Raw genomic sequence first — 25,165 nt, 5'->3', positions numbered from 1 at the left:
CGACAAACATTTTTCCGTGGAGGCATTGGCCGTCGTTTAGGATAAATGTATTAACAGTTATGGCGATTAATTTTGAAATACTAAACAGTTTACTTATTTTTTCCATCTGTCATGTTTTCATTTGACTGTCCCGGCATTTTACTTGTAGATGATGTGAGTTGGCGCCCTGAATATATTCCAAGTTCAGAGTTGGCGGCCACCGCTCGGGCCACTCGGCAAAGCGTGGTTCGTTAGCAAGCGCGTGATGCCGCACAACGGCCGGACCACGTGGTCCATAGAGCGCGTGGCTGGGAATTCCTTGGTGACGCTGTGTCGATCAAAGAGACTTGTACGCCGGGAGAGACAGAGATGGCGGACTTTGTGTGACCATAATGGCAGACATTTCACAGTTTATATAGAAATTAATAGTAGCCAGATGAATCATGATACCTCAAAACGAAACATGTACATTACTATTATTTGCACGACGATTCTGATAGTGTAATCAGATTTTCAATATATTTATTAGTTTAAAGTTTAGTATCTGACGGTAAATTATACAAGTAACACCCAGCAACGAATCTACAAAACCTAAACACTTGCCGGCCGCGGTGGTCTAGCGGTTCTGGCGCTGCAGTCCGGAACCGCGGGACTGCTACGGTCGCAGGTTCGAATCCTGCCTCGGGCATGGGTGTGTGTGATGTCCTTAGGTTAGTTAGGTTTATGACCTAAGATGTTGAGTCCCATAGTGCTCAGAGCCTAAACACTTCATCCGATTTTGCCGATCGACGTGTCTTTAGAAAGCTATTAGTGTAAACCTAAATTGGTATAAATTACAGGCATGTAACATGAATAGTACATGAGTTATTGGAGGCGAAAGTGGCTGATTACTATCGGCCGCGTCAGGCCATAAGTACTCTACAGTGTCACGAAAAAACGGTAGCAGCATTCTTATAAATATATTTATCCATCTATGTCTTTGTTTATATCCGATATATACTATTCATGAAGAAATTGGTTAAATATTTACTGTGTTTTAGAAAGCACAGAGACATTAGCCTACTGGCTATTCCTTTTTAATTTCAAGTTATTTAAATGTAAATCCAGTATTTCGAATGTGTTTCATTATGTTCGTGTGGATGCGTTGGCTTGAAATCATGGCGCGAGCGCTCTAGTCAATCACAACACTCGTGAATGGGGAGGCTGGATGGAAGCGTGAGAAGAGTTCTGAACAGGACGGCACAGGACACGGGGAGTGCTGCACGTGACGGCGCGACGGACGCACAGTCGCGGGAAAGACTTGGAGTGGAGCAGTTTGCGCGTGATCGCGAGAGATAGAAATACTTCGGAGTGCCGACTAGTGTACTCGTGAGATTTCCGTGGCTTCTGCAGTGAAGACGTAGTACGCGTTTGGAAGTGAATATCTCGCGAGCTATGATGTTGTTCATAACTAATTACGTGAAGTAGGAATCTACTGCTTCCCTGTTATTCAAGTTATATTTTATTTAATAGCTGGACCATCGACACTAATAAGGGTTTTGCAGAAATATATCGCATTCGCAAAAGTACTTCTACTATCGTACTCATCATTTAAAGTCGTTAAGATAGTATCTGCAAATTTTATTTCATTGCAATATTTCATTTATAAATTTCTACGTTACATTCGCAATTGCCAAGTGATAGGACCCTTTGACCATTCTATTCATGTGTATATTCATATTGTATTTGGTTTGTAATGCGGCAACTACGTACCCCAGCCCCTAGACGACGAAACCAGCCAAAACTTTTAATATTTCAATTCTGAGTGGGAGGGTACGTAGTTGAGGGCCACCACATCATCATCATTGTTTCATTTGAAAGCCGGCAATGACCAATGTGTCTCGTAGACGTGGTGAGACGATTCTCAAATATATTGGTAGTTACGTAGGTCTGGAATGCATGTGAAATAGGAGAAGTACAACGTACAGATACAAAGGTAGACATAACGAGAACTAGAACGCCGTGCAAATATCGGAGGCTTAATGAAACTAGGTTAAGTAGTTGACTTCTCTAGTCGAACTGCATTCATTAGTAAGAAGGTACAGTGCTGCCTAAATTTGCATCTGCTGGTATTGTTTCTCCTAGATGAGTGATGGTGCCGTGGAAATTAGTCAAAAATTTTTCTGATGGAAAATTCAGACAGCTTCCCACACTTTCAGCATGAAAATATAATATTTGAAATCTATAACTGTGAGTTCTCTAAGAAACACACTGGAGGTTATATACAAAACTATCTATCATACCATTCTCCAGTACAAACTGAGGTTGAAAATTTATTTCTTGTTTCAGACCATGATGTCCGGATAATTTTAAAAATTCCACAGCTATTTGCTCGTGACCACTAATTAAATTGTGGCTGAAAACACACACACACACACACACACACACACACACACACACACACACACACACACACGTCACCACTCGATTATATGGGATTATTGTCCGCCTTGACGCAAAACACTATTGTTTATTTTCTTCCCCAAATTAGTTTCAGCGAAATACCTCCAGCGTCAGTGGGCTCGTGAATTCGAAAACATGCAAAAATTATCATCGTTTCAGAACAATAAAGAACAGTTATTACACGTGTACTGTTTGGTTCCAGATACTATGCTGTATGTATAGTTTTGCAATACAATTTTACTTTAGAGTCTTTCCATAATACGAATGTTTCTTGCCGATTTTCGGCATACAGCGCATCATCTGAAAGGACTGAGACTCTATCGTTAACAAATATCAAAATGTGAACTTACAAACGTCAGTGTCAATACTGTTGGAATTTACAGTACTGTTGTAAAGACAATTTTAGTGACCCAAGGTTGTAACGTAATCATGTCATATATTCACGTTATATGGTCTCCTTTTTGTTGCATTAAAACAGAGAAAGACATAACTTATCATCTTTTCCAGTAATTCAAAACATTATTCCATCTTACAGTTGACGTGTGTTGCGAGATGTCTCGCCTATCGCGAGAAGATCTTGAAAGCTGTAGCAGGAGTTTTATTTCTTACTTAGGTCTGTGTGTGATGGGGGAGTATTTATGCGTTTGTGTGTGTGTGTGTGTGTGTGTGTGTGTGTGTGTGTTAGTCCTCTGTCAATTCTCTTAAAGCAGTAAAGAGTGTGGTGTTGCAAATAACGTGTTTGCCTTTCATTATATCCGTTTGTACGTCAAAATTTTCTTCTAACGTTAATTCACGGTGTAAGCTGTTGCTGTGTTTAATGGATTGTAGATCAGTTTTGATATTTGTGGGGTGGCGGTTTTCAGTTATTAAGTGTTCTGCGAAAGTGGACTGTGAGCAGTCTCTCTACACAGCTCTCATGTGTTTTGTGCACATCATTCCAATGTTCCTGCTTGTTCGTCCTATGTTTGGTGACTGATAGGAGTTGCATGTGGGTCGGTATATTCTTGCATTGCTGAATTGATGTGGAGCTGTTTTGTCTTATCTTAGTGTACATGTACATTATTACTCTGCAATTCAGAATTAAGTTGCTGGCATAGGGTTCATCGAGCCATTTTCAAGTTGTTTCTGTACCGTGGCTCTCAATTCACTTATTTTATTATTATGATCATTCCTCCCTATGTAAGAGGATGCCAACAAAGTATTTTCACACTCAACTGCCTCAGTTACCTTCTGCCTATACACCAATAACTTCGTGTGCTCACATATACTGCCGCGAGTTTGTTCGATTGTAACTCAAATGCACTGAAGATATGCCAGAGCAATAAAAACTAATGGAATTGCGACTGATTCCTTTGTGTCTCTCCTTTCATAAACACTGAAGTCTAAAATTCACGTATTAGGTTTGGAAACTTGACCAGAAAAGCTTTTGTGATCCAGTTACCACGCCACTACACGAATTTTAAACTTAAGTGTTTGTATCATTATTTCACCAGTTCTGCAAAGTACAAGATATATGGAACACCTAAGAAATTTACAACACCTCATGCAAATGCTCTTACACAGCATGGAGCAGCTTTGTATTACAGAGTGGGTCACAAATTTCCACATTGCTTGAAAATGACAACATGTAGAAATTGCAATCGCAAAAAAATAATGTTTTAACAGCCAAAAGAGGAAAAGATTCCATTACAATATACTATTTTATTATTATATGTTAGTGTGTAGGATTTGTTTCTTTTTCTTATGTGGTTGGTCTGCAGTGTTGTTTGTGTGTTCTGCCTCTGTGTTTTGGAACCCTTCAGTTGTGCATTTGTGTAAGTGGCCACTGGACTAGATTCTCGGCTGGGGGGAAACCACCCTAAGAGATTGCGACAGATTTGTCTCTCTGTACGCCAACTCCAAAGCTCTCCTGCACGAGTGGTGGGACACCCTCGTCGGTGCAGTCTCTTAGGCGTACACAGCAACCGGAGTTCCCGGCACGATTAGTTGTTCGGCGCCAGGTCTGTAATGTAGCGGACACCGTTGTTGCCCGAGCCCAGTGTTTACGGTGAGCCAAGGAGAAAGTCCCAGTGCGTGAGCCCGCGCGTTGCTTCGATCGGCTGGAAGCCGTGGCGTCGGCGTCGGCGGCGTCGGCGGCGTCGCTTGGTGGCGTGGGCGTCGTGACGCAGTGCTGACGTCACGGACAGCGGGCGCGCCACCGGCGGCTCGCGCGGCAGTCGGCACGCCGCAGCACACACGGCCGCCGACATGCCCGCTGCTGCTGCCGCAGGCGCCGGCCCGCCCCCGCAGCCACCTCACTGAAGCAAGTACTGACCTCGCCTGCTAGTTTCTATCGCTTTCTGCCTCCTCTGCACTATCTTTCATCTTTGGCATGTGTCCGCCGAGTATCAGCTTTCCTAAGTGCTAGCCAATTAAACGAGCCACGAAACCGTACAAGCGCGGGTATTCTTCTTCGCAGATAGTCAGTAGGATGGGCGCTGTAATCCGTAGTGGGCTCTGGCACACAGTCTAAAACTTCTACATCGCACCTATACAAACGCTATAGCCCGCAGTAATTCAAAATGTATTTTTTTATAACAAGGAAAGTAAAAACAAACGTACGCAAACATTTCTGCTGCCTGGCACGTTATTTTCCGTTATCAACGTTTCATCGATATTGAGGTGGTCAAGAACAGCTACCTGGTTGAATATTACAAGTTGCATAAAAATATAGATCCTAAAAACAGAAAAATATTGAGGTGTTCTGCAGTACTCAAGTACATGATTCGTACGATACGACATGTCACTAGTTAACAATCATAAAAAAACAGTCTGATCTTGACACTACGTCGAAAGTGGTTACACGAAATCAGGCATTACTGATCTGAACTGTACACTAATAAAGAATAACCAATATAAGATCATACTTCTCCGACTACGTATCAGGCGAGAGCATTCCTCGGTGGAAACTTCCGATCATTGCGTCATTAATTTCGTTGCAGGTATCAGGCGGCTGAACTTTGATACCTGCAGCAGTGAATGAGACCAGTTATATGCGACGATTGATGTCTTTGTTCATTCCGTTTTTTCAGAAATCTGACACGTGTTTTAGGAATCTTCAGGTTACAGGATCAGATATACGTTTACATATAATTTATTTACCATTTACCCTACCCTCATTCAGATCTGCTGATTGTACGCAACATCAGGTATGTTATGCAATATAGTAACAGGCCCTTGTATTGTGTTGAAAATAAAGATGTTGAATGTCAGCTGTCAACAAAATTTCAGAAAAATCCGTAAAAGTAATAACACAAGCAGTTGTTCTGCAGCGGAAAATATCCTCTATATGAATAAGCTGAACACATCTTATTAAACTTCCACAATAATTGTGGAACATTAATACCGTGTATTAAAGTTATTAATACGTCTGTGTCCCTCAAAGAACCAACGGAATGTTCCATAAATATTATCCTCTATATATTTAATTACGGCGAATTTAGTTGCGAATAAGGACATAAGAATGCGGAAAGCGTGTACGATTAATAATAAGTTGTCAGAGAGATGCCCCAGGAGGGCAGGTTAGTTTGCTTTTGTGTAGAAGATAGAACATTAAGTTGTGTATATCGTACAGTTACAGTAACGTAACAAACCTATCTCGAATTCTATATGCTTTACTTGCCGGTATACAGCTTCATTTATTTACTCCGCACCCACTGCCACCGTATCAGCTTTGCCTAATGAGATGGGTGTTGGGGCGCCACCGCGCCTGACCTTGAACCTGTCGCAGGCTGGGCCAGCGCAGCAGATTTAGCCACAGCGTTCGGGAAAGCCTGCAGCCTAGAGGACCACCATATCGCCCTCACCCGCATGTATTAAACAACTACCAGACAACGACTTTACAATTTCTTAATTGTATTGGCTTGGATACTTTAGTGCACCTCTCATTCTCGAAGGCGTCGCTTTGTGAATGGATATCAATAGATCGCTTCTGTTCGCGGAAACGAATCTCTGCAAAACAAGGGCAAAGCCAAAAATTCTCAAGCTGACATAAACAGTGGGAGAACTTCAAGTCTAAATTACAACTAATTTTCAAAGTATACCTCTTTTAGATCAGTTTACATCGTCCAACACTTTTTTTCGGTGATTGGATTTCATACCGGAAGTACCCGTCTAGAAAGTTTGTAAAATACCCATCTACTGCTGCCATAACCTATTTACTGGACTCAATGTTTTCTTGCTATAAATTTCTTTAAACGTGAGGACAGGTGGAAGTCATAAGATACTAAATGCAGGGACTATGGTGAATGTTATAATAATTCATGCCTCAAATCCCACAGTCTTCCCGCTAACAAAACAACATTGTAGGCGAATGGAATGTTCTGAAGAAAAAAAATGAATTTTTCCTTTGTAATCGTAATCTATACACACGTATTGTATCAGACAGCGTATCGAGAAGACTTGAGTAGCAATGTTCGCTTATCTTTCTGTCCTTTGAAAGATCATCAATATGAAGAATGCCTTTCACATACGTTTATTTTCATAATTGCTGCAACTGTAAATAATCAGCAACTTAGGATGCGTTACCGTTGTTGGTAAACAATCAAAATAAAATAATTTATTGACAGTGCACTGTTCTATTTTATGTATTTGTACGAAAAATACCATGCACAAATATTTTAAGAACCCGTGTGATTGAAACTATTACGAACATGATGTTAACAGCTACATTACCGCACAATATATGCAAATATACCAAAATCATAATTTTATTTCTAGCAGTTCTGTCTTTATACCATGCCGAGAATTTTTCGTCCTGCTATATTAGTCACCTAGAATATTGTGCCTCTGCTGCCCTATTATCTTCGACCGTGATCGGTGAATTGTTTCCAGTAATGACGCCAGAAAGAAAGTTGTAAATAAACACCTGATTGTTAATGTTTAGTTCAAGTGTGAAGACTTCACGGACGATACATACATAAGTGAGTAAATTGATAATTTTCAGCGGCTTAGTGAGACAACACTAGATTTTGTATAGCGGTCATATCTCGAGAGAACTACTGTTAAGTTCATGAGAATTTGCGGTGTATCAATGGCATTCTTTGATGCTTCTGTAAATTCAAACCACGAGAACACTGTAAAAAATCCTCATAATGGCAGGAAAAGAAACATATATGGCTGGCATAATTGTTTATTCGCCCGAAACGTTATGTAATCTTTAAAACAATTTCTTTTATAACTCATAAAACCCTGGCTATAGCCTTTCTAGCAGATAAAAGCAACTTCGCCTTTTCTGATGCGAGATGAATAGGTTCCACTCACTGCTTTGACTGCTGGTTCAGAAAATCGGAGAAAAATCTTTTCTATTCTCCTTAATATGGCAATTTGTTAGTCGTTGACAGCGAAGATCCATATGCCTTATTAACCTTCATCAATGTAAGACGAATTTCACTCGGCTAAAAGCTAAATAAATCAAAGAATTTTGTGACAGCACGGCTACCTAATACTCTTTGTTCTTTTCCATGACTTCTGATTCAGTGAAGTTGCTATCATATTACGTTACAATATAAAAAACTTATATCATGCGACTGTATTTACTATTTCCTTTAATTTCTTGAGAAAATCATCGTCTAAAAAGATCTGTCGTCAATGCTGTAACCTGAAATATTTTTCTATCCTTTACACGAACATTAACTGAACTAACTTACATTTACAGCCTGTTGCACACTTTGCCCCTCGCCGAGAATATAACACATAAGTACAACTAATACTAATATGTTGGGTCTGGATAAAATATGTAAATGAAATTTCCCCCAAACGACAGTATGCAAAGTGTTTATTGTTTCGTTATACATTTTCATATGTGTCATACCTTTATTATGTTTCAAGCTATGCTGGAAGTGCGTTTACAATGCAATGGGATACTTTTCTAAAGACGTTTGACACCTCTAGTAGAAAGTTAATTCAATGGTATAGCACATACCAGTGCTCAAACTTCAACTTTTGTCAACCAACCGGAAAACGTGTTCATGGCTAAGATTAAGCTGCCGGTGCTGAACTCTTTCGACCTCATCACGCTACGTTCTCAAGGAAGAGGAACAGAAAGAGCATTATGCTAGCTTACGTCTATCGTACTTTTGCAGAATTCCTTGGTTAAGGTACGAACGTTACCTGATAAAAATCGGAAAACAATTCTTTCTAGATTTGGCATTAACACATTTTTCTGTTTACAGGCGGCTTCCCCGGCCCACCGCAATGCGTCCCAACAAAGCCACAGCAGTAACTAACCGAGCAAGACGTTGTAGTGATTCAATTAGTGGGCCCGCATGTGGGAAGAGTGTGGTTGGAATGCCCATTCGCCGCCCATATTTAGGAAATCTCTTAATGTGAATCCCGGGATAGTACCTTTTATACCTGAACAGCCGATTTTGTGTCTGAACTTAGTCAAGTCCGAGCTGCAGTTCCATCTCTAAGGGCCTTCTCGCCGATGGGACATTTAAGCCTACCCCTCGTACCATGATTTCCTTCAGTTTCAATTTTTACTATCGCGTTCTGCAACCAGAAACTGTGTTTTACCCCTGTCTGTGTATTACGTAATCAATATTTTGCACATTATTGTGTTTAGAACATGGAAATGAACTTTCCGCCATACGAGTTCTACATCCACATATTTACTTCATAAGCTACCTTTCTATATATGCCTCTTAGGAAACGCTCTAATACAGGGTGTTAAGAAAAGTAATCTATAGTCTGAGATATGGTAGCACGGACCAAAAAAAGGCAAAAATTATCCATGAATGTGTGCTCTAAATCGTATGTCTTAAGACCTATGAACACTTGTTCATCTTCGTTACTCTGAAACACATCTCATCTAATGTAAGCCCTTAGTTATTACGAAAAACCTACTGAATGCAGTAAACAAATGACGACTCGTTTCTCTGTTATTGTCCGTAGATACAGCAAAAAAATGGTTCAAATGGCTCTGAGCACTATGGGACTTAACTTCTGAGGTCATCAGTCCCCTAGAACTTAGAACTACTTAAACCTAACTGACCTAAGAACACCACACACATCCATGCCCGAGGCAGGATTCGAACCTGCGACCGTAGAGGTCACGCGGTTCCAGACAGTAGCGCCCAGAACCGCTCGGCTACCCCGGCCGGCGTAGATACAGTATTCAGGAAACATTTGTTAGGGCTACTACTGTAAATAAAATTTTTAATTCTGGGTAAGTGCAGCTCATACATTAGTTCTGATGGAATCGGTTTGTCTACTGATAAGTTTGTGAAATTCTTTTAATTTGTAGTTTTATCTTTGCATTTACCAGCGCCTGTAACACTGAGGTGACAAATGTTAAGGGAAACCTAATATCGTGTCGGATCTCTTTTTGCCCGGCGTAATGCAGCAACTCGACGTACATGGACTCAACAAGTCGTTGGAATTCCTCTGCAGAAATACTGAGCCCTATGCCTCTATAGGCGTCCATAACTGCGAAAAGGTTGCCGGTGCAGAATTTTGTGTAATAACGACCTTTCGATGATGTCCTATAAATGTCCTATGGGATTCATGTCGGGCGATCTGGGTGGCTAAATCATTCGCTCGAATTGTCCAGAATGTTCTTCAAGCCAGTCACAAACAATTGTGGCCCGGTGACATGGTGGGTTCTCGCCCATAAATATTCCATCTTTGTTTCCGAACATGAAGCCCATGAATGGCTGCACATGGCCTCCAAGTAGCCAGACATAACCATTTCCAGTTAATGATTGTTTCAGTTGGACCCGAGGATCCAGTCCATTCCATGTAAGCACAGCCCACACTATTATGGAGCCACGACCAGCTTCCATAATGCCTTGTTGACAATCTGGGTTAATGGATTCGTGGGGTCTGAGTCACACTCTAACCCTACCATCATCAGCTCTTACCAACTAAAATCGGGATTCATCTGTCCAGGAGACGGATTTTCAGTCGTCCAGAATCCAACTGATGTGGTCATGAGCCCAGGAGAGGTGCTGCAGTCGATGTCGTGCTGTTAAAGGCACACCACACGCGTCGGCCATCTGCTGCCATAGCCCAGTAACTCCATATTTAGCCGCAGTATCCTAACGGAACTGGGTGTTGTGTGATGTCCTAAGGTTAGTTAGGTTTAAGTAGTTCTAAGTTCTAGGGGACTGGTGACCATAGATGTTAAGTCCCATAGTGCTCAGAGCCATTTGAACCATTTTTTATCCTAATGGATATTTTCTTCGTACGTCCCAAAGTGATTTCTATTTCACGCAGTGTTGCTTATTTTTAGCACTGAAAACTCTACGCAAACGCCGCTGCTCTCGGTCGTTAAGTGAAAGCCGTCGGCCGCTTCGTCGTCCGCGGTGAGAGGTAATGCCTGAAATTAGGTATTCTGGGCACACTCTTGATCCTGTGGATCTCGGAATACTGAATTTCCTAACGATTTCTGAAACTGAATGTCCCATACGTTTATCTCCAACTAACATCCCGCGTTCAAAGTCTGTTAATTCTCGTAGTGCGGCATAATCACGTCGGAAACCTTTTCAGATGACTCATCTGGGTACAAATGACAGCTCCGCCATGCACTGACCTTTTATAATTGTATAGGCGACATTACCGCCATCCATATATGTGCATATCGTTTTCCCACGACTTCTGTCATCTCAGGGTATCACACATAGGAAATGGAAGACATGATCCTCTGTTATTGTCCGGCATATGGAAGCAGCCTTTGATCTCGTTTTCTGTATGCTGAAAAATATCAAGAACACGGGCTACCGTCAGTACAATTATTCAGCCGCCTGTTCGCAACTAGCAGACTCTGGCTCCGTAGCTTCAACAACGTCAGTCTTTGGAAGACCTCACACCATTTGTACTCGTGTTGTGGAGGACCTGTGGTGGAAAGAAGATTCTGAGACTAGTGCACGTAGAAAATCAGCATCTATCGGAGCCAGTAACCCTCTAGTGTGGGCGATCCTACTTAACTAGTTGGTTTACCCATATTGTGTGCTGCGTTCCCAAGCCCTTCTGTTACGAGATCAGCCAGAATGCAGTTTTTCCAATGGCTGTTGCAAAGCCGTGTTAAAGATCCACTTTTCATAACAGAGATACTGTTCACAGACTAGGCTGGTCTCAAGTGAGATGGTATTGTAAATTTTCGTAACCAGCATGTGTGGGCTGACGCCAATGCAGAAGCAGTGGACGAAGCAAGGCATCAGTGCGGACTTTCAATTGATACATGAGCAGGAACTATTGGCGACAGAGTTATAGGGCCATATATACAACCAAACAGGTTGACTGGCGCAAGGTATCTTCAGTTGCTATCATACAAATGTCGCTCTAGAGAAAGCACCATTCCAGCGAGGCCTGTGGATGCCTGTATGATGTAACACCAGCCCATTTTCTCCGATATGTCCGAGACATTTAGTGAGCAATGGAATAGTCGTCGAGGTCCGCTACGTTAGCCACCTTATTTGCTCGATCTTAATCCCTTGATTTTTTAGTTGTGGGAACACTTGAAATCTGTAGTATATGCAAGTCGCAGTAACGGTTTTCAAACACTTCAGGAACGCGCCATCCGTGCCTGCCAGCGCATCAATGACTCTCCTGGGTTTTTTCATAGTGTGCGTGAATCCTCAAGACGTCGTTCAGAATCAGTCTTTACTACGAATGGGCACCATTCTGAGCACCTCCTTTAGCGATGGGTCACAAGTGCACGTCGTATATAACAGGAATCAGACAACATTATAAGTTCTCTGATTTTCACGATCATTTCGCCTAATATACGTTGGAGGATATGTTGCGTTGCTCGATTCTTCTTGGAACGTACACTTTCGGAACTTTAAAAGAACGTCTTTCAATGATGCACAGTCTCTTTCTAAACGTACCTCACTTATCTTCTGTTGGTCTTCTCCATAAACTCGATTAACCCTATAACCACGCACTTGGCAAACTAATGACGGGACAAATAATGGTGTTTCGTTATAGCTCAAACAGTTGTTGATCTCAGTAGCACTCCACACAAATAATCTTCCTTTCTGCTGATAATCTGTGTTATTCACTGAGTAAGGAATGATATATAACTGTAATACAAAATAGCAACACCAAAATTAATACACGTATATACTGAACATGCATATACATAGATTGAACTACCTGTCTATGCCATTAACTGCGTAAAAATAATCTTTGTCGTCTACACTTCCATTTAATGTGAAGATGGTTCCTTCTGTTTCATTCTACAACTGAGACTGAGCTCCGTCTATTCTGGGGGAGCGGGCCTAAAATCCTCGTCCGATCATTGTGACTTAAATTTGCCATGGGTTACATAAACTACTTACGAGGAATGCCGTCGTAGAAACCTTGAAACTCACTACCGGTTTCCTGCCATATTTTATCCAGTCCGAGATTCTGTTCCTGCCTGACGACTTGATGAGAAGCTAAGCTGTAAACTTCATTTTATAACGACTACACTGATGCCAAGGTTGGCGTAATGTTGAAAGCCATCCCTCCTTCTCTTTACGTAATTTCCTACACTATTTCTATATTTATTGTAATGTGACATAGATTTATCTATACATGCGTCATACGTATTTTCCATTTGTGAAGACATCGGTTGCAGGAAAGCGTGGCAGTCTTTAAAATAAAACAAAATTCCTGATTTACTGCTCAACTAAGTTTTGTTTCTAGGCTCGATTACACGTTTCAGTGGTCATGTCGTCATCAGCATTTCTGCATCGTAGACTGTACTTGTGACATGTAGCCGGCCAGGGAAGCCGAGCGGTTCTAGGCGCTACAGTCTGGAACCGCGTGACCGCTACGGTCGCAGGTTCGAATCCTGCCCCGGGCATGGATGTGTGTCACGTCCTTAGGTTAGTTAGGTTTAAGTAGTTCTGAGTTCTAGGGGACTGATGACCTCAGAAGTTAAGTCCCATAGTGCTCAGAGCCATTTGAACTATTTCTTGTGACATGTACATATATCGTCTCTTTGACATACAGCGATGTGATGAGAAGGTTACATATTGTCTTTCACTACTGGTGAAACGATTAACGTTATTTAGAGCACACACAGTTTTCCATTCTTAGAGTTAGGCTGAATAGCTCTCCCAGTTAAGGAATCGTTCAGGTAAAATGTAGACTTCGCAAGAAATTAAGAGCAAACTGTCAGATACAGGAAAATTATAGTAGATGAAGAGGATTGTACGCTGTAAAAACTAACAGATTTTTTCCATATGTTGACAACGTCTCACCCTAGATAAGCAGAATCCTCTGTGCATTTCAAGTTAAAATGGTTTCCCGTCCAACATTTGAGATTGTAGATTAAAAAATGGTTCAAATGGCTCTGAGCACTATGGGACTTAACATCTGAGGTCATCAGTCCCCTGGAACTTAGAACTACTTAAACCTAACTAACGCCGGCCGAAGTGGCCGTGCGGTTCTAGGCGCAGCAGTCTGGAACCGCGAGATCGCTACGGTCGCAAGTTCGAATCCTGCCTCGGGCATGGATGTGTGTGATGTCCTTAGGTTAGTTAGGTTTAACTAGTTTAACTAGTTCTTAGTTCTTTGGGACTAATGACCTCAGAAGTTGAGTCCCATAGTGCTCAGAGCCATTTGATTTTTGAACCTAACTAACCTAAGGACATCACACACACCCATGCCCGAGGCCGGATTCGAACCTGCGACCGTAGCGGCCGCGCGGTTCCAGACTGTAGCGCCTAGAACCGCTTGGCCACACCGGCCGGCGATTGTAGATTATCTTCGATCGCTGACGAATGGTATTGTTGCGGAAGGCTGGAATCTACAGAATACCTAACCAGTAGGGCGTTGAAGGACGTTGCCTAGAACAACAACACTTAACGTTCCTTTTACAACCAAAGAAGTTTACTAATCTTGAGCATTGTACGAGGGAAACTCGTGAAGTAAGGAACGATTGGTCGCGAAATGCAAACCACAGTGAAAATCCGGTGCACTTTGCATAGATGAGTTGAGTAGTGTCTCTATTACTTTATTACGCCCATCGATAGCATGACGTAGCTCTTCTCAGTTCTGAGCGCACAGTGAGTGAGTAAAGATGCCCAGAAAATTGTGTCTCCCGCCAAGTATGGGTGCCTGTTGAGAGGTTTCCCCTGATTTCATGCAATCCCACATATCTTAACTGTCATGCATTTCCTTCTTCATGACAGTTCTCGGCCACACACTGCAGGGGCAATGAGGACGCTTCTGCAGCATTTTCCATGGGAATTGTTTGATCACACACCATTTAGCCTGGACTTGGCTCCCTCTTATTTTCATCTCTGCTCATATGAGCCGCTGGCTATGACGACAGAATTTTGGTACAGACATCTCAGTCGGAGCGGCGACTATGGATAGAAGTAACTGGAAGTTGTAGCAAACTGTTGCCTATAAAACAGTTTGGATTTTCTCTGTGGCTTCCATTTCGTTCCTTACTTTCCGAATACCCCTGTATAGTCGCAATGCATTCACTGTTATAAATAAATACGTGGACGTCAAAATTAAAGTTACAGAATGTTAATAATGTTCGTTTTATTCAAAAAGATTTAAGAGTTTTCAGATAAAACATTCGAAGGTATTACTTCTCAGCACGCCCTTATAAATAACTTGTTTGCTACTGCAAAACTGATAACATACTCTGATACCACATGATTATGCTGCTTACCACACCAGCGTAAAAAATAGTGCGAGATAATATAAAATAAATACTTTATTAAGAACGCTCTGAGAGCCATACCAGCAACATGTTTGGTCGTAAGAGCCAATAGGATAGTTTTTACAAGTTCATTCTTGCAAAGAACAGCAAGAGTGACTGTTGGAAGGGGGGAAGTAGAGATGGTTCTGTGACAGGAGACACACTTCCAGTTCGCTCCTCTCCAGTTTTCCTCGGAAGGATGGTGGTGACCTGTCGTCGCCGGTAGATGTAGTGAAAGGAGATTCGGAATTAGTTATTTATTTTCTTAAGTTAAAAGCAGTGCCTTGACTCGCTGTTGATATCGACTGTTGATGCCTGTCGACGAATCGCGTAGTAAGGACTTAAGTCCTCTGAAGGTAGCTGAAGACGCACACCCGTTTCTCTCCGGCTGCTGCTATGGGGGTTGCTGCTCGCGGTGGCCTCGGCACTGGCTGTATCGTGACGCCGCGACAGTGAGTGAAGGCGACACGTGTGTTGGACTTCCAAACTCCGATTTGGGAAGTGCTCTGTCCCTCCCGCTCATAGCCGTTCTTCTTCATCTGTTGACCTACGACACGGTTGTCGTGTAGCCGCGTAGTACGAGGATGCTGGCCTGCCGTTCATGTAGGCCCTGGCCCGTCTGCCGAAATATCAGGAACGCTGGTATCCTGAACGGGATGATAAGAAAGACCCTCCGGTCCACTCATCTGCGACAGCGGTAGACTGTGGTGTTGAACAGTGCGACAACTGATGTGTGCCAGACGTCACTTTGCTGTAACAAGGGAACCGAATGCGTATGGTTTGTAGACCATCGATCCGTCTGACCGACTCCTACCAGCTAAAATGCTGCGGTATTTTGGAGCTAAATAGTGGCTGATATTTACTCGACGTCACTTGTCATGACCACATAGGTCTCGGTAATACGAAGGTTTCAGCAGTTCTCACTCTGTCGTGCTTGGTTAACGCGTTTGTTATAATATATGACTGGTTCGTAAAAGCTCTCGGCACACGCCGTTGCTTTAGCAGTAGTGTTTCTTTCATCACGTAACGAAGGTGACTTGATTCTGTCTAGCTGCTCTGCCTACAGCATTTCTGCTAAGGTCCGCTGTCTCGCTCAACGGAAGCGCCGCTGGTTTTTTTTATTTTTCTTTCTTTCTTTTTCCCTGACCAGTCCCAGTGGTGAAATATTATTCTCTGCGACAGCCTCGTGTTCACACCGTCGTACCGTCGTAATGTAACCGAGGTAGCTTCGCTCCGGGACTTTGAAAATTTCAAGTGTTAGCTGATTTGTACAAGGTTGGCATGCAACAGAAGAAAACAGCAACCAGCCACTGTTGACATTTTTTTCACTTTTATTTGTTTGGCCTTCGTCAATTAACGGCCATTCAGCCATTTTAAAGCTATTTATTTACACAAGTAGCACCATTGCTGGTTCCGAACCGACAGGTTCATCATCAGACGGGAGTTCACGTTTATGTTACATTTGTTGTTGTTTATATAAGCGGTTAGCTTCTTTTTATCCACTTGTCATATCAGTTCAATTTTTAAACTCCAGTGAGAGGTACAAATTGATAGAAAGACCGTGCACCATCTACTAACACATGTTTGGAAGGCTTTCACCGTAGTTTGCCACCTGGATGAAGACTAGGGACATGCTACAGAGTATCCAGAACGCAATAGCATTAAAATCACGTTTTATGAAGAAATGACACGTAGAACGTTTTACATTTCCACTCTTAAATTCCTATGACGGAAGAATATAGTCTACATGAAATGCATTGTAAAGATAGTGAACTGTATATATCGAGCATAATTCATTTTCAAGCGTCACCAAATTATAATCAAGCTATTATCACTACGCTTACATATACAGGATAGTCACAAATAGTTTGAAAAGCTCTCGCTGGTAAATAACAATTTTACGTTGCTCCGTTTTTGAGTTAAGTAGCACTGAAGTTAGATAATTTAGACATTGCACGCGCAGATTCAAACGGCCCTCCAGAAGCAATTAGTGTCAGCTGTTCTCATAGCATAGATGATACCGCACAGGACTGCTCAGCTTTTCTCAGGGGTTCATAATTTAGACAGTGCACGCGCAGATTCAAACGGCCCTCCAGAAGCAATTAGTGTCAGCTGTTCTCATAGCATAGATGATACCGCACAGGACTGCTCAGCTTTTGTCAGGGGTTCGATCTGTACTACCGTTCCAAGCATAATTTTTGAATCGCGTTCTTGTTCGTTTTTAGGAAACCAAACAAATAACAAATATGACGACACCGTTTGCGGCGGGGTGTTCGAATTTGCGCGGGCGAAGTTCTGACTGGCTAACGTCAATGCTAATTAACTCGAAAACGGCGCAACGCATCGAATTTTTTTCTTAACAGTTATTTCTCAGCGCAACCTACCCTGCAACACCCTTACAAGCTTTTCATATTGTTTCTGATCATCCTGTGTACAGGGTGGTCCGTTGATAGTGAGCAGGCCAAATATCTCACGAAATAAGCGTCAAACGAAAAAACTACAAAGAACGAAACTCGTCTAGCTTGAAGGGGGAAACCAGATGACGCTATGCTTGGTCCGCAAGATGGCGCTGCCATAGGTCAAACGGATATCAACTGCGTTTTTTTTTAAACAGGAACCCCAATTTTTTATTACATATTCCTGTAGTATGTAAAGAAATATGAATGTTTTACTTGGACCAGATTTTTCGCTTTGTGATAGATGGCGCTGTAATAGTCACAAACGTATAGGTACGTGGTATCACGTAACATTCCGCCAGTGCGGACGGTATTACCCGTGTTAAAAAGGACCGTTTACCAATTGCAGAAAAGGTCGATCTCATGTTGATGTATGGCTATTGTAATCAAAATGCCCAACGGGCGTGTGCTATGTATGCTGCTCGGTATCCTGGACGACATCATCCAAGTTTCTGGACCGTTCGCTGGATAGTTACGTTATTTAAGGAAACCGGAAATGTTCAGCCATATGTGAAACGTCAACCACGACCTGCAACAAATGACGATGCCCATGTAGGTGTTTTAGCTGCTGTCGCGGCTAATCCGCACATAAGTAGCAGACAAATTGCGAGAGAATCGAGAATCTCAAAAACGTCGGTGCAGAAAATGCTACATCAACATCGATTGCACCCGTATCATATTTCTATGAACCAGGAATTGCATGGCGACGACTCTGAACGTCGTGTACAGTTCTGCCACTGGGCACAAGTGAAATTATGGAGCGATGACAGATTTTTAGCACGCGTTCTATTTAGCGACGAAGCGTCATTCACCAACAGCGGTAACGTAAACAGACATAATATGCACTATTGGGCAACGGAAAATCCACGATGGCTGCGACATGTAGAACATCAGCGACCTTGGCGGGTTAATGTATGGTGCAGCATTATGGGAGGAAGGATAACTGGTCCCCATTTTATCAATGGCAATCTAAATGGTGCAATGTATGCTGACTTCCTACGTAATGTTCTACCGATGTTACTACAAGATGTTTCACTGCATGACAGAATGGCGATGTACTTCCAACATGATGGATGTCCGGCACATAGCTCGCGTGCGGTTGAAGCGGTATTGAATAGCATATTTCATGACAGGTGGATCGGTCGTCGAAGGACCATACCATGGCCCGCATGTTCACCGGATCTGACGTCCTCGGATTTCTTTCTGTGGGGAAAGTTGAAGGATATTTGCTATCGTGATCCACCGACAACGCCTGACAACATGCGTCAGCGCATTGTCAGTGCATGTGCAAACGCTACGGAAGGCGAACTACTCGCTGTTGAGAGGAATGACGTTACACGTATTGCCAAATGCAATGAGGTTGACGGACATCATTTTGAACATTTATTGCATTAATGTGGTACTTACAGGTAATCACGCTGTAACAGCATGCATTCTCAGAAATGATAAGTTCACAAAGGTACATGTATCACATTGGAACAACCGAAATAAAATGTTTAAACGTACCTACTATCTGTATTTTAATTTAAAAAACCTACCTGTTACCAACTGTTCGTCTAAAATTGTGAGCCATATGTTTGTGACTATTACAGTGCCATCTATCACAAAGCGAAAAAAGTGTTCCAACTGAAACATTCATATTTCTTTACGTACTACACGAATATGTAATAAAAATGGGGGTTCCTATTTAAAAAAAACGCAGTTGATATCCTTTTGACCTATGGCAGCGCGATCTAGCAGGCCAACCATAGCGCCATCTGGTTCCCCCCTCAAGCTAGACAAGTTTCGTTCTTTGTAGTTTTTTCGTTTGACGCTTATTTCGTGAGATATTTGGCCCGGTCACGATCAGTGGACCATCCTGTATGCACAAAACTTTAACATTTGGTCGTATTATAAGTTTTTATTTGCGCAATAAGACTGTAAATGATGTTTGTCAAATATGGCGTGCTTTTGTTTTGTTACATTTGTGTATGGTTGTTACGTTGTCGATCTATGTGTCAAAGATATGATTTCTTTTTCAATTTTTATCTTTGATGAAAGTCGACATTCAGATTGGTTATAACTAAACTTACGTTACTTGAGCAACTGTAGGCGAAAAACTAGTAACCGTTTGGGTACCCAACTTCATAGGAATGATGGTCACACTGTGCGCTGCAGGATAGTAGTGTCTGAGTCACGACTTGCCGTTACGCACCAGTACTGGAATGGCGACGTAGGCCTGAAACACAAGCATCAGTGTAGTTCCTTCACTGATACCGTCCAACGTTTCGAGTTTTGACGCCTTTGCTGTCCTTTGTTTCTTAGCAATATTTCTAACAGTTTTCCGTTTAGTTTTTTTCTATTCATTATGTAACGGATTACCTGATCCATTTCACTCAAATGTAGGAGCGACACAAATCTTCTAGCCTTAACGCTACTCTTAGTTTCTTCTGTGCTAGGACTACTCCTATTTTTATGAAGGAAGCAGTCAAAGCTGAATTCGATAATTTAAGGGTACCAAGTGTAGTGAAACTGATCGTTTCTAGCCCGTAGGCTTGTCCCTGACGATGACTGAAAAGCCTAAAGGGACAGTGATTATTTGAGGTGATTTTAAATCATCATTCAACACACACTCTAACATCTATGTGTACCTCCTTCCACATCCGGAAAAGCTGTTTGGAGTCTAATACTGTTCTCAACTAAACTTCGCTGATTCATACTTGTAGTTAAATACAGAATATATAACAATGGTATTAAAGACACGATTTGGGCTCCATTTGCACTTCTGGCAAATAAAATTGCACCGCAAATAAGACCGTATGCAACAAATGTTAAATTTTCATGCTGTGTACGAAATGCAAAAAGACTAGCATTTCAGCGCAACCATAAAAACCTTGATGGAGTTATTTCTACCTAATATGTAACCAAAGATTCGCATTTAAATGTTGTTTCTTTGTGACGTAGTCATACTATGCCTCGTGTAGAAATGAAAAGAACCAGCACGTTTCAGAATTCGACAGTGGTAATATTGTGTCCTATCCCGACTATGGTTTACTGCACCGCAATATTGCTGCTCGCGTAGGTCGGGATCCCGCGATTGTAATGCAAACAGGGAATCGATTTGTTCGGGAGGGCCATCTCAGCGCCATCCAGGGTTACACAGCCATGCATAATCGCACAGTCGCGTCACGTGTCTTTAGTCAGGAAATGGGCTTGTTTGCAGCAACACAAGCATCCACACGGACAGTGAGATAACCTGTGGAGCACATCGGATTGTATACGCATTAACCCCCTTGACGCGACGGCAGACAAAGCCTCTCTGACAGTTGTGCTCCCAGCGGTAACACAAGACACGGGAGTCGGGTATTCAACGACTCCGCGTGCAGCATCACGATGGACATACAGCAGTATGGAGGATCAGAGGATAGCGAACGTTGATGGCATAGCCGTGTCTCTCATAAAAAAACCAAGTTCGAATGGATGTCGGCCATGTTAGAACTGTTGTTGCTGTCAGAGGTCGCAGTTGTCTGTACTAAATCATGTAACTAGATAAGATTATGGTGTAACAGGTCACATCTACAGCTACATCATAGTCGGCAAGCCCCCTAGTGGTGTGTGGCGGGGGTATTTGAGGTACTAATAACTGATTCCCCCTCCCCCGTTGCATTTGCGAATGGCGTGTCGGGAGAATGACTGTCGTAAGCCTCTGTATTGGTTCTAATTTCTCTAATTTTCACGTCGTGTTCATTTCACGAGATGCTAGCGAGAGGAAGTAATACGTTGACCGAATGTTTCCGGAATGCACTCTCTCGAAATTTCAATAGTAAACATCTCCGTGATGCACAACGCCTCTCTTGTAACGTCTGTTATTGTAGTTTGTTGAGCGTTTTTGTAACGCTCTCGCGCCGATTCAACGATCCAATAATGAAACGCGCAGCTTATCGTTGGATCTTCTCTATCTCTCCGATCGGTCCTACCTTGTAAGGATCCCAGGCAGATGAACAGTCCTCCCGACTCAGCAGCGTTAGTGGCAGAACAACTGAGAGAAAATCTGGAATACATTTCACATAAATTTCCTCAGCTTGTCATAGTCTCAGGTGGAGATTTCAATTAACCAGATATAGACTGGGACACTCAGATGTTTAGGACGGGTGGTAGGGACAGAGCATCGAGTGACATTATACTGAGTGCAATATCCGAAAATTACCTCGAGCAATTAAACAGAGAAACGACTCGTGGAGATAACATCTTGGACCTACTGATAGCAAACAGACCCGAAATTTTCGACTCTGTAAGCGCAGAACAGGGAATCAGTGATCATAAGGCCGTTGCAGCATCCCTGAATATGTAAGTAAATAGGATTATAAAAAAAGGGAGAAAGGTTTATCTGTTTAGCAAGAGTAATAGGAGACAGATTTCAGACTACCTAACAGATCAAAATGAAAATTTCTGTTCCGACATACAATGTTGAGTGTTTATGGAAAAAGTTCAAGGCAATCGTAAAATGCGTTTTAGACAGGTGCGTGCAGAGTAAAACTGTGAGGGACGGGAAAAACACACGGTGGTTCAACAACAAAGTTAGGAAACTACTGCAAAGGAAAGAGAGCTTCACTGTAAGTTTAAACGCAGCCAAAACGTCTCAGACAAACAGAAGCTAAACGATGTCAAAGTTAGCGTACGGAGAGCTATGCGTGGTCTTACGTTAAATCAGTAAGTCGATCGAAACATCATATCCAGACACTCTGGGATAATGATTTCAAAAAAAATGGTTCAAATGGCTCTGAGCACTATGGGACTTAACATCGGTGGTCATCAGTCCCCTAGAACTTAGAACTACTTAAACCTAACTAACCTAAGGACATCACGCACATCCATGCCCGAGGCAGGATTCGAACCTGCGACCGTAGTGGTCACGCGGTTCCAGACTGATGCGCCTAGAACCGCACGGCCACATCGGCCGGCTGATGATGATTTCATTGAAACAGAGGATGACACGCGTAAAGCTGAAATACTAAACACATTTATCCAAAGCTGTTTCACAGAGGAAGACCGCACTGCAGTTCCTTCTCTAAATCACCACACGAACAAAAAAAAATGGCTGACAACGAAATAAGTGTCCAAGGAATAGAAAAGCAACTGAAATCACTCAACAGAGGAAAGTCCACTGGTCCTGACGGGATACCAATTCGATTCTACACAGGGTACACGACAGAAATTGCTCCACTTCTAACACCCGAGTACCGCAAGTATCTAGAGGAGCGGAAGGTTCAAATGATTGGAAAAGAGCACAGGTAGTCCCAGTTATCAATAAGGGTCGTCGAGCAGATGCGCAAAACTATAGGCCTATATCTCTGAAATCGATCTGTTGTAGAATTTTAGAACATTTTTTTTTGCTCGTGTATCGTGTCATTTCTGGAAACCCAGAATCTACTCTGTAGGAATCAACATGGATTTCGGAAACAGCGATCGTGTGAGACCCAACTCGCTTTATTTGTTCACGAGACCCAGAAAATATTAGATACAGGCTCCCAGGTAGATTCCATTTTCCTTGACTTCCGGAAGGCGTTCGATACAGTTCCGCACTGTGGCCTGATAAACAAAGTAAGAGCCTACAGAATATCAGACCAGCTGTGTGGCTGGATTGAAGAGTTTTTAGCAAACAGAACACAGCATGTTGTTCTCAATGGAGAGACGTCTACAGACGTTAAAGTAACCTCTGGCGTGCCACAGGGGAGTGTTATGGGACCACTGCTTTTCACAATGTATATAAATGACCTAGTAGATAGTGTCGGAAGTTCCATGCGGCTTTTCGCGGATGATGCTGTAGTATACAGAGAAGTTGCAGCATTAGAAAATTGCAGCGAAATGCAGGAAGATCTACAGCGGATAGGCACTTGGTGTAGTGAGTGGCAACTGACCCTTAACATAGACAAATGTAATGTATTGCGAATACATAGAAAGAAGTACCCTTTATTGTATGATTATACGATAGCGGAACTAACACTGGTAGCAGTTACTTCTGTAAAATATCTGGGAGTATGCGTACGCAACGATTTGAAGTGGAATGATGATATAAAATTAATTGTTGGTAAGGCGCGTGCCAGGTTGAGATTTATTGGGAGAGTCTTTAGAAAATGTAGTCCATCAACAAAGGAGGTGACTTACACAACACTCGTTCGACTTATGCTTGAGTATTGCTCATCAGTGTGGGATCCGTACCAGGTCGGGTTGACGGAGGAGATAGAGAAGATCCAAAGAAGAGCGGAGCGTTTCGTCACAGGGTTATTTGGAAAGCGTAATAGCGTTACGGAGATGTTTAGCAAGCTCAAGTGGCACACTCTGCAGGAGAGGCGCTCTGCATCGCGGTGTAGCTTGCTGTCCAGGTTTCGAGAGGGTGCGTTTCTGTATGAGGTATTGAATATATCGCTTCCCCCTACTTATACCTCCCGAGGAGATCACGAATGTAAAATTAGAGAGATTCGAGCGCTCACGGAGGCTTTCCGGCAGTCATTCTTCCCGCGAACCATACGCGACTGGAACACGACAGGGAGGTAATGACAGTGGCGCGTAAAGTGCCCTCCGCCACACACCGTTGGGTGGCTTGCGGAGTGCAAATGTAGATGTAGATGTAGATCTAGAATTCTCGAACAAGAGCCTTGTATGCCACTTCCTTCGTGGATGAGTTACATTTCATTGAGTTTCTTACTATGAATCTCGTTCTTGCATATCTGTTTCTGCTATTTGTTTTATGTCGTCATTCGACATAAGGTCGCTCTGGATAGTCAGATATTTTACGGTAGATACTTTTTCCAGCAACATCGATAGGGTAGCTATGTAGTTGGGCTTTCTTTTACTATGCATGCTGGATATGTTTCATTCATTTACATTCAGGATCAACTGCTAGAGCCTGCACCTTACAACAGTCCTCTGCAAGTCATTCTGCAAATCGATACTGTCTTCTGGCGTTGCTACTGTTGTGTCTAGACAAGACAGCCTAGACACAATGAGAGGAAGCCGAAAGGCACGCGCTTAAACTCACGCAGGCTGGCGTGATGTCTGAAACAGGATACGTAATGAATGCTATAAAGAAAAGTACGTAGCTTCTGGAATACTTAACTTTAATCCACATTTGTAGAACATCGCTCTAGATGATGCATTAATAGAATCTCAATATCGATTGAATACGGCGCCTTGCTAGGTCGTAGCCAATGTAGCAGAATGCTATGCTAACTATCGTCTCGGCAAATGAGAGCGTAATTCTCAGTGAACCATGGCTAGCAACGTCGGCTGTACAACTGGGGCGAGTGCTAGTACGTCTCTCTAGACCTGCCGTGTGGTGGCGCTCGGTCTGCCATCACTGACAGTGGCAACACGCGGGTCCCTCGTATACTAGCGGACCGCGGCCGATTTAAAAGCTACCACCTAGCAAGTGTGGTGTCTGGCAGTGACACCACAATCCTCCCCCGCAAATCGGCGAACGGTTGTATTATAAGGCTTCCGCCCGCCGTGGGGAGGACCCCATGTTGACGTATGCGACGAGGTGGGGAGCCTAACAACAGGCGAGGCTGTGCCACCCGCACCCGGCCATTCGGTCCGAGGGGTGCTAGGAAACGCCTAAAAA

At 42.8% G+C, this 25,165-nt stretch overlaps 1 protein-coding gene across 2 annotated transcripts in view; it reads left to right on the top strand.

Annotated features, from left to right (window-relative positions):
- Positions 1–25,165, top strand: part of LOC126183833 (GTP-binding protein Di-Ras2) — an 880,171-nt gene that overhangs the window by 552,092 nt on the left and 302,914 nt on the right. Inside the window, exon 1 of one of the 2 annotated variants that reach the window (XM_049926090.1) lies at positions 4,650–4,727. The exons of the other annotated variant lie outside the window; for it this stretch is intronic. Coding sequence (XP_049782047.1) covers position 4,727 — 1 coding nt within the window. The 5' untranslated portion in view covers positions 4,650–4,726. Of the gene's footprint in view, positions 1–4,649; positions 4,728–25,165 lie in introns of those variants that run through there. 2 annotated transcript variants of the gene reach the window in all.

Source organism: Schistocerca cancellata, chromosome 4, assembly GCF_023864275.1.
Source record: "Schistocerca cancellata isolate TAMUIC-IGC-003103 chromosome 4, iqSchCanc2.1, whole genome shotgun sequence".
NCBI classification, from domain to species: domain Eukaryota; kingdom Metazoa; phylum Arthropoda; class Insecta; order Orthoptera; family Acrididae; genus Schistocerca; species Schistocerca cancellata.
This window is presented reverse-complemented; position numbering and strand designations above follow the sequence as displayed.